The sequence below is a fragment of the Takifugu rubripes genome, chromosome 5, assembly GCF_901000725.2.
Source record: "Takifugu rubripes chromosome 5, fTakRub1.2, whole genome shotgun sequence".
Lineage (NCBI taxonomy): Eukaryota > Metazoa > Chordata > Actinopteri > Tetraodontiformes > Tetraodontidae > Takifugu > Takifugu rubripes.
The window spans coordinates 14,563,017-14,575,461 of record NC_042289.1 but is presented as its reverse complement, the minus strand read 5'-3'; the positions used below and the strand labels follow the sequence as shown (position 1 = coordinate 14,575,461).

Below are 12,445 nucleotides of genomic sequence, written 5' to 3'. Positions count from 1 at the left end.
AATGGAGCAGAGCAGCATGGTCACAGTATCTTGAAAGAGATGCGGTATATGGCATGTTCATTACGGTAATTGGAAATTTGGGAATCTAATTTTTATTGCAATTATGAATAAGAGCTATTGCACATTGAAGATACTTCAATAGAACAAATCTTATTTTGGAAAGACGTGCAGGTCAAATTGACCTGACTGAACACCAGTAGGAAAGGAGTGCTCTTCATACATACTGTGTAGTTACCATTTATTGATCAGTCATGGTAGAGCTTACAATCTTTATTGATCTATTCCCAGAACAATGATAAAAACAACATAAAAAGTGATGATAGAGGACTACTTTGACATCTGAAAAGGAAAGGGGCAGACTCAAGGAACAGGACTGCTGCCAGACAGTAGTCCATTTAAGCCCTCCAAAGAACTTGTAGGTGTAGTCGGTGGGGAACTAAACCAAAGATATGTCAGAATGTTGCCTAGCAACAGTATCCTTTACAGCAGGGCATGGCCTGGCTTAGGCATAGCTGAAGGAGGCAGGGCTAAAGAACATCATCACTCTCAGCTGTGTGGAGCTGCGTGTCATCAGCATCTGTCATGATACTGCTGTCCTGGCTGTCGTCCACCTCAGCCGCTGACCAAAGAAATAGACAGATGGAGAAAGAAAAACCCAACTTTAATGCTGCTTCCACACCACTGGACTTCCTGTATTGTTTTAACATGATCAAAGTACACGCCTCACCTTCATCTTCTGGCAAGTATCTCTTATCAATGGCTTCTTTGATCTGGTTATTTGCTCCTTTCGGATCCAGATCCATCGCCCAGCTGAAGTTCATCAAAGCCAAATGAGTCTGGCCCAACTTCTTATATACCTGGAGAGAAAGATAAAAATAGGAATTTAATCAATTTAAAAAATAAAAAATATGAAAAAGGGGTAAAAAGAAAAAAGCAGCAAAAAGAGGGTAGTAAAAATTAAAGTCAGTAACCAATGTGTTTAATGTAACCTGCTGATGTTTAACAGTATATTCTCACTTAAACCCCAAAGACCTAACCGTCAGAGGTGTACCGTATTTCCACAACCATAAGGCGCACCATATTAGAAGGCAAAGTCTCATGGTGCCATTTCTGTATTTAACACATACATTAGGTGAACCGGATTATAGGGTGCGGGCCCGGTAAAACATACCGGTACGCTAGCTTAAAACATGCATGCTAGCGTGTATTTAGCAATGTACTCACCTACATCATCTCCTGTATCCGAAATGAATCCAAAATGGCTTTTGTAAAAGCCGAAAAGCATACTCAGATTTTGGAACTCGATGCACACATAAGGCGCACCACATTATAAGGCGCCGCGTCCATTTTGGAGAAGATGTAAGACTTTTAAGTGCGCCTTATGGTCGCGAAAATACAGTACTTAAAAATGAATGGTAAATTCAAAACCTCAATTTTCATTTTCGTGTTTTTTTTCTTACCTTTCCTATAAGGAAGTAAACCAAAGACTCTTTGGGAACAATCTGCTTCAGCTCTTCCAACTCTTGAAGAGCTGCCTGCAACAAGACAGGTCACAGAAGACGACTATTTAATCAGATAAATGAAGCAGACAACAAACATGCAGAAGTTACTCATCAGTTATTACCAATCGCTTTACAGCCAAGTAATCCATGGATATCACAAAGTGTGGGACAAATTCAAACTGTCTTTATTAGTGTGGAACCGTCCTTTACAAATTTTTGGTTCATTATCCGCAAATCCACTGTTTTGCAAATTTTCTCTACACCAACGTCATGACATACAAATAACTTTCAATTTTTAATGACCTGAATATTTCTCTTTGAAGCTGGAGTAGACAATATAATCTCCATTTTTATTTTGATTCATGTTTTTTGATTCCTTCCAATAGTCATTTGGTGTGAATATTAAGCCTGTAATACAGCAACAAATGCATGTAGAACAGTAATTGTTCACATGATTTTGTGTGTCAGTGTACAAATTTCACTTAAAGACTGACATTGCTTTTATGTGACTAAAATTTGTCTCCCACTCATGTCTTGTTGGAACCTTTTAGTGGTTTGTTGATCAAGAAAGATTTTGTCTATTTCCTGATAACTTCAGTCTCGATACCCTCCAGGCCTCGTCCTGCTGTTGGTTCTAACCCTCTTTAGTGCCCTCTGAAGGGCACGGCACTGAGATGGGGATGTATGCTTTTCAAAAATATTTAAAGCCTTCAAAATGTGACAGACAGAAAGAAAGAGAGAAAGAAAGAGATCCCTCACCTTGTATTTGTCATTGGCAAAGAGTATAGATGCTCGATGAAACTTGCAGAGTGGGTTTTTTGGGTCAATTCCTATTGCCCTGTTTAGGGTCTCCAAAGCTGCATCAGACTTCTTCAAGGCATGCTGGACCTTCACAACAATAGAAATATTTGGGTGAAATTGTAGCACCTGATGGAGGAGCAGCCTGGGATGGCGAGGGACCACTAGTCACCATTTAAAAGATTTTACTGACAATATTGTATTGATATGGATTCGATTCAAATCATTGGACATCAGGAACTCCCAAACAATCACTGAGAACTGATGACGCCTCGTGGATGAGAGGTGAAATGTGATCAAGAAAGAAATCAAACAGTCCAGTTGCTAAGATTCATCTACCGGAATTACCGTGACCTGAATGACAGAACTTTCCCAGACAGACATGTTTAGCATTTTTGGAACTTTTAAATATATTGGGAAACAAACGTACTCGGCCAAATATAATTGTTTGACCAACTACTGTAAAGTATGCAAATATGATGATCGTCTCAGTATTTAAACTTGTTTCGCAACCTCTGTTGAGACCAAATACCTTGAGGCAAAAGCTACAAATATGACAATATGGACTTTCTGATTTTTTTATTTTTGACTCCTTGTGTCAGATAAGAACTCACCACTCCGATGTGACAAAGAAGCACCGAACTCTGAGGGTTAATACTTAGAGCTTTTTTAAAGTGCATCTCTGCCAAGTTGAACTTCTCCTGTTTGTAGTAAATCATCCCTAGACCATACCTACAGACAGACAGACAGACAGACAGAATCAGTAGGTCTTTTTCTTCTGAGACATCAACGTACCTATAAGTTTTATGCTGAAAACACCTGGAGATCATACACAGATCAAGGCTCAACCTTGAACTCAGCTACAGCTCAAGATGTAAGCTGACTGTAGTACAATTAAAACAGCTTTAAAGACGACATCATGGCAACAATAACTCTGCTCATTTAATTTACAAGTGCTTATGAGGAGGTTGGAACATGACATTTTCTTTTCCTGCTGTGGAGACTGCTAAAGTTGCACATGTTGTCATGGCAACCAAGTCTCGGTTGTTTTGGAATCACTCATCTGACAGGAACTGCGTTTCAGTTTGCTCCATGAAGTTTGTCAATGAAATGCACAAACTTGTGCTGGTCTAAAATGCTATAGGTTACCATGGTTACATACCAGGCATTATAGTGTCTGCTGTTTACTCTGATGGCGTTTCGAAAGCAGGCAAGTGCTCTGTCCAACTCCTCTGTCAGAACAAACTCGTGACCCAGCAGAGTGTAAGCATAAGCAAAGCCTGGGTCCACCTGAGAATGAGATGGAAGACCGTGATTGGATACAGCGAACGGCCTGTCTATCACCACCTAAACGATTAAAACATCATGCGCATTGCATAAGTTCACCTGGATTGCTCTCTGGAAGAACTTGATGGCAATATCATGCTCCCTCTGAAGGCTGAAACAGTTTCCTGCGACACACCAAGCCTTCAGAGTGACAGACAGGTGTAGACAGGTGAGCAACAAACATAGTGACAGTACCTGGTAGAACGCAGCGTGCTTGTGCTGAGAATCGATCCACACGTTTCTAAAGTGCCAAATATTGACCGCATGTTTTGAAAAAGGGAGTAAAAAGTACTCGTCCTTCCTTGTTGACATCGGTGCGTAGTACTAGATAATATGTTGACAGACTACAGACGACCTACCTCAGGACAGTTCTTGTCCATGTCGGTCAGGTCTTTGGACAGAGCAGACAGGGCAACATCCTTCTGCAGGTGCCACAGAGTGGTTGAATAAATCTCCATTCCTTCAACTCTGTACGACTCGATCCTGCGAACCTCACTGAACAGACGCTCTGCCTACATCCACAACACATCTGTTCAGATCCAAAAGTGAGTGTGCACACGAACCAACTGTCAGTTGTGTGATACCTGTGTGTATTCAGCCAGTTCAAAGTAAGCTCTGCCAATGTGTGTGAGGACCCAGCCAGTGTTGTAGTGCTGAGGTGGCAGCGAAGTCAGGATGTTGATAGCTTCTCTGCAGTTGTACGAGCAGAGCGCCAGGTAGCCACGCCCCAGTTCTCGGAGCAATACCATCACGCTGTCTGAAAATAAAAGGAATACTTTAACAAAACGTTAGAGGACTGTTAACAAAATGGACATTTGTGAAACTATTTTTAGAGCATGTTTGAAACTTCAGAGCTTCGTACTGACAGAGGAACCCAAGCTGAAGAGTTGCTGGATCAGAACTAACTGAAGATCCCCCTTTGAGTGCACTGTCTACGGTACAGAGTGACCTGATGGCACTTCAGGAAGGAAAATGACGTGAAGAGATTTTGGGTTGGACGAAGATACTATGCTCTCACCACAGAGATCTGCATCAACTCAGACACTCCTGCCCTGAGCAACCACTGAGGTGTTTGGATTAGAAAGTAAACCGTAATAGATCCCTGAGGTTCCCAAGAACAGGGGTGTCATATTAAAAACGTACTTTAACATTGGACATTTATGTGCTTTGAAGTTGGTTCCATTAATACCTGCAGCAGCTCTCTGGTACTGGGGGATCTTGGTGTCTGGGAGACTCAAACTGGGATCCAGTCGAAGGATGTCCAGACTTTCATTCAGGTTGTTGCTATTTGATGTTTTTGCCGATTTACATTTAGTTTTTCTATTTGGGATCTTAGTTGGAAACTTCATTTTTAACTTCTTACTGTTCTCCTACACAGAGAGACAAAATCAAAAGTGAACCTTATGTGATACGGCAGAAATAACTCCAGACTCAGCGCAGTATGATGTATTGGAGGGTCGTACCTTGGCTGTAGAACTTGCACTTGTAAATAATCTAGAGCTTCTTCTGGGTTGGACATTTGGAGGACCAGACATACTGGGACTAAGGACCTGAGGGGAACTACTATGAGACAGACAGGCAGTCAGATAGACAAAGAGCCACAGTAAGAACTTGTGTAACCTTTCACAGGCAGATATCACAGCTCAAAACAAGAGAAAGGAAAGAGCTGTGTGATTCTGTGCTTGCTATAGTTACCTGGTGTGAGGGGCTGTGGTCTGTGTTTGGTTGAAAGGGACGGGGAGAACATCTCTGCTGTTACCACTCTGACTGAAGACGGATTTGGACTGACTGATCCTGGAGACGGCCTGAGAAAGGGAAAATAGAGAGACAGACAGTGGGCAGACAAAGAGGAGAAGAACCATGAACTCACCTGCTGACAGTTAGGGCATTTAGCTACCAGGCCCCCTGCTGTGGAACCAGCTCCCTGTCCAGGCCCCCCTGCTATGGAACCAGCTCCCTGTCCAGGTACGGGAGGCTGACTCCATCGCTACTTTTAAGATCAGACTTAAAACCTTCCTCTTTGATGAGGCTTATTGCTACTAATTCTGTAGTTCCAGTTACTATTATAGACAGACAGATTATCATACTTAGGGGGTCGTCTAATCATCAGGTTATATAATAATTATATATAATAATATAGAAATAATTATCTAATCATTAGGTCACATCTTAGTTATGCTGCTAGAGGCCGAGGCTGCAGGGGTCCAGAAACATGATCACCTGACAGGCCTCTGGCACCCCACTGGGTCATGGTTCCCTCTCCTCTCCTTTCCTCTCCCTCATCAAGCAAACTAGTTATGATGATTCCTGTGTAGTTTTTCTGCTCCCCCCCCCCTCTCTATTTATTTACAGGTATCGCCTAACCCTCACCTCTCCTCTCCTCCGCTCCCCTCCCCCCCCCCCCCCAATTCTTAGCGAATTCCCCTAAAGGCTGAGCGAGCTTCACCCCATCTTTAAAGTTTTTAGATTTAGGGAGAGTGGGACTGAGACCACAGCCAATGGACAATTATTTCCAATTAAATCCAGCTCAGTGGATACAGGTTTGCTTAATGTACGGGATTAGAACAATGGGATAGCGTTGATTCGGACAAATAATGGTATGTGCAAGCAAAAAAATATAAGTACATCTGTGTGACGGTACCTTCTTGCTGGGGGCTGTAGATTGTGTTTCCATGGTAGATGAATAGTTCTGCAAATATGTGGGGTCTCCGGGGCTGGGCTCCAGGGGCAGGATGCCAAAACTACAGAGGCAGGCGCACACACACACACGCGCGCACGCACACGCACACGGTTCGTCTTCCTTTAAAGTATTGGCGCAAGACCCCCTGCTTCAGATAACAGACTTGTCTTTATATTTGTCCAGCAAGATATGCTGAATTTGACACTACTAATCACTACATGCTGTTACACAAGCATGACTTACACAGACTTGGAACAAGTCAATGAAATTAGAGGAATTGTTTCGCCCTGCCCCATCTCCCCCTTTTCTTCTTTCTCTGTCCGGCCATCAGCAGGACCAGGCTCCCCATTTGACCCTGGTCTTGATGATGGGTTCTTTCTGTTAAAAGGTTTTTTTAAACATCCTCGGCCTAATTGTGTAACTGCTCTGAATCATATCTCTGTTAAAAGGAGGTTATTTCCTCATCACCTCTGCCCAAGTACTGTATTATTGCTATTGATGCAAATAAAGTTCATGTGGCATAAAAAGCCCACAGTGAACTCTGGGAGATTAATTTCCCACATTTCTGTCATGTGAAAACGCCCGTTATCTTTTGGGATAATTAAAATCTCTGAAATAACACTTCATTCTTTTTTCATTGTGGGGCAACGGTTATTTTTTTAATGCAACATTTCAAGTCTCCATCTCCAAGTAAAAAGTATTAATAATTTGTAAAATTATTTGTAATTGAAATAAAAATAGAATTAGCAGTTTAATGATTATTGTCTTGCTTTGTAAAACCTGTAGAATGCCGTCGTCCATGAACTCACCTGGGAGTTAACGGGCTGAGAGCAGCAGGTCCTCCAAGTAAACTGCGTCCACTTTTTGGCTTATTCTGTTTGGCTATAAGGGAGGCAGCCGAGGCCATGGAGACCGTGTTGCTCAGTAAGGAGCCAGTCTCAGGTGAGATGAGGGAGGAGTCAATGTAGGAAACTGACAAATCTGATGAGAGTTTCCCGTTTGAAGATTCTAAATTCAAACGGTTCAACTCCTGCAGACACAAAATTTTCAGAATGTAAAACCACAACAAAGATCTTGTTTGCGTTACTACTGTAGATGACAGGTACCAGTGTGTCCTGCGGTGTTTCCATGAGGACTGTGTCCAGACGGTGGGAGGTGTTCTGAGCAGGACTGACAGGTGGAGGGGGTGGAACCATTGAAGTGTTCTGTATAGATGACAATCTGAACACCTGCTCTGGATCTGGCTTTTCTCCTGGAACAGACATTCAGGTGCATGAGGACATGATGGTGAAAGTGGGTGTGTGCATATGTCTTACCTAAGTGACAAAGGTTCTGGAAAGGTGACCAGAGAAAGGGGTTGAGAGTTAAACTCCTTTGGAAACACTCTGAGCCTTTAGCAACGCGGTCTGTCTTACTGCTCAGAGAGAGACAAAAGAGGTTTTTTATGTTGTGTACGACACCATTCCTGAGGATGCTCGATCAACTCGCCTCTCACCAGTAGATATGGCCCAGCAATGACAGCGTGAAGGAGGCCGACTCTCCAAACTCTGTGATGATGTCATCCTGGCTCTTTTGCTTGTTCAGCACTCCACCAATCAAAACCTGCTCTCCTTCAGCCAGTCTGACACACACATGGTAGAGAGCTAACACGGGTGTCTGCCATTTCCTCAGAGTGGTGTGAGTGCGTGTTCTCTCACATGTGCTTGCATGCACACATACTTACTTGCTTAATTCCACGCAGCATTTGGCTAACAGGAAGCGAACCTGTGGCGAGGAGCAGCTGTGGGCCTTCAGCAGCCGGTAAGCTTTATAGGGTTTCCCAGAGCGGTAGTAACATGTTGCTAACAGGTAGAGCGCCTCTTCTGACCTCACTAACACAGACAGGGAGACAGACAGATGTTTAGGCTTGAATGCAAAGAATACAGTCAAGTTCTGTGGTTCTGTCCTAAGTCTGAACTCAACTAGTTATACGTCTGCAGAAACACCCTAACAAATCCAAACCATTGGCCGCCTGTTACAACAGCTCTGCCGTAATATTCCATTGGTCATGATCATTGGTGTGTTGTTTCTGAAGTCTATAAGGTTTGTTAGTATATGTGCAACATGGTGGAAGGTGGGCAACCACCATGTTTAATTTCCCTGGAGACACAAGGGAAACTCTCTCTTCATTTACAGGTATCGCCGCCTTCGGAGCTGCATGATGACCTCCGGCCCCGCTGACCCGCTGTATAAACAGTGTATTTTTGTGTGTGTTTCTGGGCTCTGTGCCTCTCCTCTCCTTCTCCCTCTCCTCCCCTTCTCCCTCTCCTCCCATTCTCCCTCTCCTCCCTCTCCTCTTCTTCTTCTCCTCCTCCTCCTCTCCCTCTCCTCTCCCTCTTCTCCTCTCCTTCTCCCTCTCCTCCTCCCTCTCCTCCTCTTCTTCTTCTCCTCCTCCTCCCCTCCCCTCTCCTCTCCTCTCCGACATGAGCCTGGTCCTGCTCCAGGTTTCTTCCTGTTAAAGCGGAGTTTTTCCTGCCACTGTTGCTTGTCTGGGGTCAGGCCCTGCTGGGATCTGGAGAGGGTCTAGAGACAATTTTTATTGTAAAAGACGCTATATAAATAAAGACTGATTGATTGATTGATTGATTGACAAATCAATGGCAAACAGAGGCAGCATGGCAGATAACCAAAAACTGATTCAATCGGTAAAATAGAAAATGTATTTTAGAATAGATTTTTTGTTTACCAGCACCCACTAAGTCTATCAAACTATATAAAGCCCCTTTCACAGTGCACAAACGTAGCCCATCATCCTGGGCCGACGCAGGCCGTTTCAGCACTGTGAAAGGGCCGTCAGCGGCATTTTGTCCTGGGTTGGTTGACTCTGCCATCGACCCGGGAAATTAGCGGGATGACAAGCTACTCACTATTAACGGTGAAGAAGAAGAGCTTTCAGGTTGTGTGCTGGACACAGTTATTTATGGCAATATAAGCAGCCTTATTATTACTGCGTGGCCTTATTATGAGCTCTGCAAACTAATATACAGCCACTTAGCACTGGCTAAACTGCCCGAGTGTGTCCAGCTCTCTGCACTACTGCCGTCCACATCCTCCAATGTTGTCAGGTTTATAACACCTAGACACAATATGTTCTAACATAAATGTATTTTCCAGGAAAAGTATTGAGACAAATTCTTTGGGAATCATTCCTTCACTTAGCAGCCCAAGAGAGGCCACAAACTCCATCCTCCTCTAAACGATCGATCGGACGTCGTTCAATCTGCTCTGAGCTTGTAAACTTTGCAAAGGGAACCAAGTTTCAAAGTACAAAAGCACAACAGTGATCCTCGTCCTGCTGACGTCCGTAGTGGACCACACAGTGCTCCAGCACACGCAAAGGTGTGACGATGTGGTTGCTGTGATGATGCCGAGAGGGTGGAAAATCAAAAGGAAGACAGCCAGCCCCCCTCAGCGGAGGCGCGGTGCCGGCCCAAATGCCGAGCCAAGGCGGTGGACCCACGTCAGAAAATCTCGTGTCCACATGGTCATTTTAGAGTGAAAGCAGTATAAGAAACTGGAGGAAAATCAAAAGGGTTCCAGCCAAACAAGAAAAATCTCCCTGATTCAAGTTATTCTCAGCAACTACTTTATTGTTAAGTTGAACAAGATTCTGAGGTTTTTCTGGTTGATATGGTAAAAACAACCCCAACCAGCTGGGTTTCATGACTCTTACTATAACATTATTATTGAATAGTTAATGTGTCCAGAGTGGAAAAAACCTCACAGGTTATCAGGCACAGCAACATGACAATTAATACAAGCAGGAATGCAAAAGATGATGTTCAACTACTATTTCCAGCTGGAATGAAAGATATAATGAAAGATACCTTCGGCATAAAGTCTCTCTGCCAGGAAAACTGCATCCAGGTAGGCATAGTGGTTCAGAGCTTGCCACACTGCAGCCTGGAGAATGGCAAGAAAAAACACAGGGTGACTTGAAAGAAATGAAAATAAAGTTCAAACATCAATCTAGTTTTTTGTTTTCTACATTTCAAACAGGTAAATAGATGGGGAAGGATGTTAAATTCATGTGCGCATTATACAGTTTGTATATATTATGCATTTACGTGTGTATTACATATTTATCTGGCCATTTGAATATACATATTAAATCATGATAAGCAAAAGAGGCTGCCCAAATCTTCATCAAGAAAGATGATGGGAACCAAAGGAACCAAGCACCTCCTCAGCACCTGTGTTGTGCACGTGGCATGTTGTAGTTTGGGCAGCGTGCAAGACTTTTCTTACTGTTCTGGAACATTTTCTAATCTTCCTGACATGACTGCCCCAAAAACAAATTAAATGTGCCTTTGATATTTTCATTTAAAGATTCTGATATTGGTTGAAATGAATGCTTATTTTCCTACTTTTAAAATAATGGCTACTCTGGAAAAGAGGGGTGAGCAGGTTTCTTCTAAAAACAGTTGAAATCAAAGATTGTAGCATTTTGTTCCAAACAGACATCATTTTCTGTCTCTAAAGCTGCAGCAGGTGACAGAACAAGTTAATCTGCCCAATCTGGGAATGTACCAAAGACATTTACTGTAGAATGCCTTTGTTGTATTAGGGTTAGGACCACAACAGTCTCCCAGTTCCTGAACTGGGAAGGCTGACACCACTCGGATATCTATTCCAACATCAACACTGCTCCTACGTGTTCTGCAGCAATGATGGGAGACTGTGGAGGTGACACAGCTATCCACATCTGTCATCCACATCTGTCCTGAACAGACCACAATGGTAACCCTGGCCAAAGTGTACATCTGATCAAAACACGCCCACAAAGTCATGCATTCCACGTCATTTTTAATAACTACAGCAGTTTTCTTCAACTAAACGCACACAAGCCGAGTAAAACATGTGGCTGCATTATGGCAGGGTTGCTTATGTACAAAAACCTTGAGAAAGCAGTTTGGAGCCCAGATGCTAACTCTTCTAGCACCAGTTGATAATCTCCTGTTTAAACTATAATATAAAACACAATGCAATCAGCACAAATGTTGCACGGACCAAGCTGCACTGTTCTCACCGACTGACATGGCAGACGTTCAGGCACGGCAGCTAGCTTAGGGTTAGCACCAGCAGGCTAACCAAATGTGTTTTACATACTACACGAGTACCGAGGCTAGTAAAGAACCAAAGTTAAACAAGTAGGTTTATAAATGGACATCCAAACCAGTTATTCTCATTTATAAGGACGACTTTCTGCAGAGTGCATCCAGTCGGCTCAACATTAGCCGTAGTTGCTATCCGGCTAACTCGATTCCTAAAATTCAGCACTGGCAAATAAATCATAGAGAATTCTGATGAATTTCTTAAAAATTAGGCTCGTCCTTCCAGTCATTGGAAATGAGCGATTGTCTGATGCATACTCATTTGGCCATTCATTACGTGTTCTCATAAATTCAGCGTCTGCCTATCCCTACTGACATGTTGTTTCGGCAGTACAGTAAAAATGTAAGTTTTCGATGGCTCTACTACGATTGCATTTCATAATGAATCATAACCCTAACATTCCATTAATTACCTGCATTAAAGCCAAAACGTTGTATAGTGACAAGTGCAAATTCATTAAATCATGCGAGGTTAGGGTTTCTGGTATGACTGATGTGAACAATAACCAAACTATTATTGGCAAACGACTAGCTTGAAGCTAACATTCCTGTACCGAATGATGGCTGTCATCCTAAAATTACCCACTCATAAATAAGGATCTATTATAAACAACAGTTGAAAAAAAACAACAAAAGAAAACCAAAAACTTCTAGTGCGGCTAAAAGCAAGTGTGGGCCTTTAACGGAGGTGAAGGTTCGCACCGCGGACTGGAGCAGCCACTGAGGCCGGAACAGACCGAGCAATACGGACTTCACAAATACTCGACTTGCCGCAACTGACAACGAGCTAAAGACATATTTTCACCTGGACAGGTTCCTGCAGCACCGTCATTCCGCTACCACACTCAGTTTAATGGCTCTCGTCGTCGGTTTCTCCTCTTCGTTCTCGAATCTTTCTTCTCTTCGCCCTCGCCAAACGTTTCAGCCGAAGATTTGAAAGCAACACACGGCCGTTACCACCCGAATATCGTCGAAGAAGAGCGACA

General features: G+C 43.2%; 1 protein-coding gene across 2 annotated transcripts; it reads right to left on the bottom strand.

The window, feature by feature from the left end:
- Positions 1 to 221: 221 nt before the first annotated feature.
- On the bottom strand, positions 222 to 12,445 carry cdc27 (cell division cycle 27). Of its 2 annotated transcripts, none has more exons than XM_011617499.2 (20): positions 12,265 to 12,445; positions 10,173 to 10,248; positions 8,030 to 8,177; positions 7,802 to 7,927; positions 7,623 to 7,720; positions 7,413 to 7,558; positions 7,116 to 7,336; positions 6,268 to 6,367; positions 5,322 to 5,431; positions 5,090 to 5,189; positions 4,816 to 4,996; positions 4,211 to 4,383; positions 3,986 to 4,138; positions 3,687 to 3,767; positions 3,463 to 3,590; positions 2,915 to 3,032; positions 2,262 to 2,390; positions 1,461 to 1,535; positions 728 to 857; positions 222 to 619 (listed from the first exon to the last, which is right to left on the bottom strand). In XM_011617499.2, exons 1-20 carry the CDS (start codon positions 12,289 to 12,291, stop codon positions 528 to 530), a joined length of 2,412 nt encoding a protein of 803 aa, XP_011615801.1. In that variant the 5' UTR covers positions 12,292 to 12,445; the 3' UTR covers positions 222 to 527. The 2 variants fall into 2 exon arrangements, with proteins under 2 accessions (XP_011615801.1, XP_029692392.1); XM_029836532.1 differs by having other exon boundaries at positions 5,090 to 5,186.

What these genes read in the sequence shown, in the direction of transcription:
- cdc27 (XM_011617499.2), bottom strand. Translation starts at nt 12,291, where the DNA reads ATGACGGTGCTGCAGGAACCTGTCCAG. An exon ending in CTACAGCCCCCAGCAAGAAG is followed by an intron (nt 5,432 to 6,267) that starts GTACCGTCACAC and finishes TCCCTTTCTCAG; the next exon opens with GCCGTCTCCAGGATCAGTCA. An exon ending in AGCAGACACTATAATGCCTG is followed by an intron (nt 3,033 to 3,462) that starts GTATGTAACCAT and finishes GTCTGTCTGTAG; the next exon opens with GTATGGTCTAGGGATGATTT.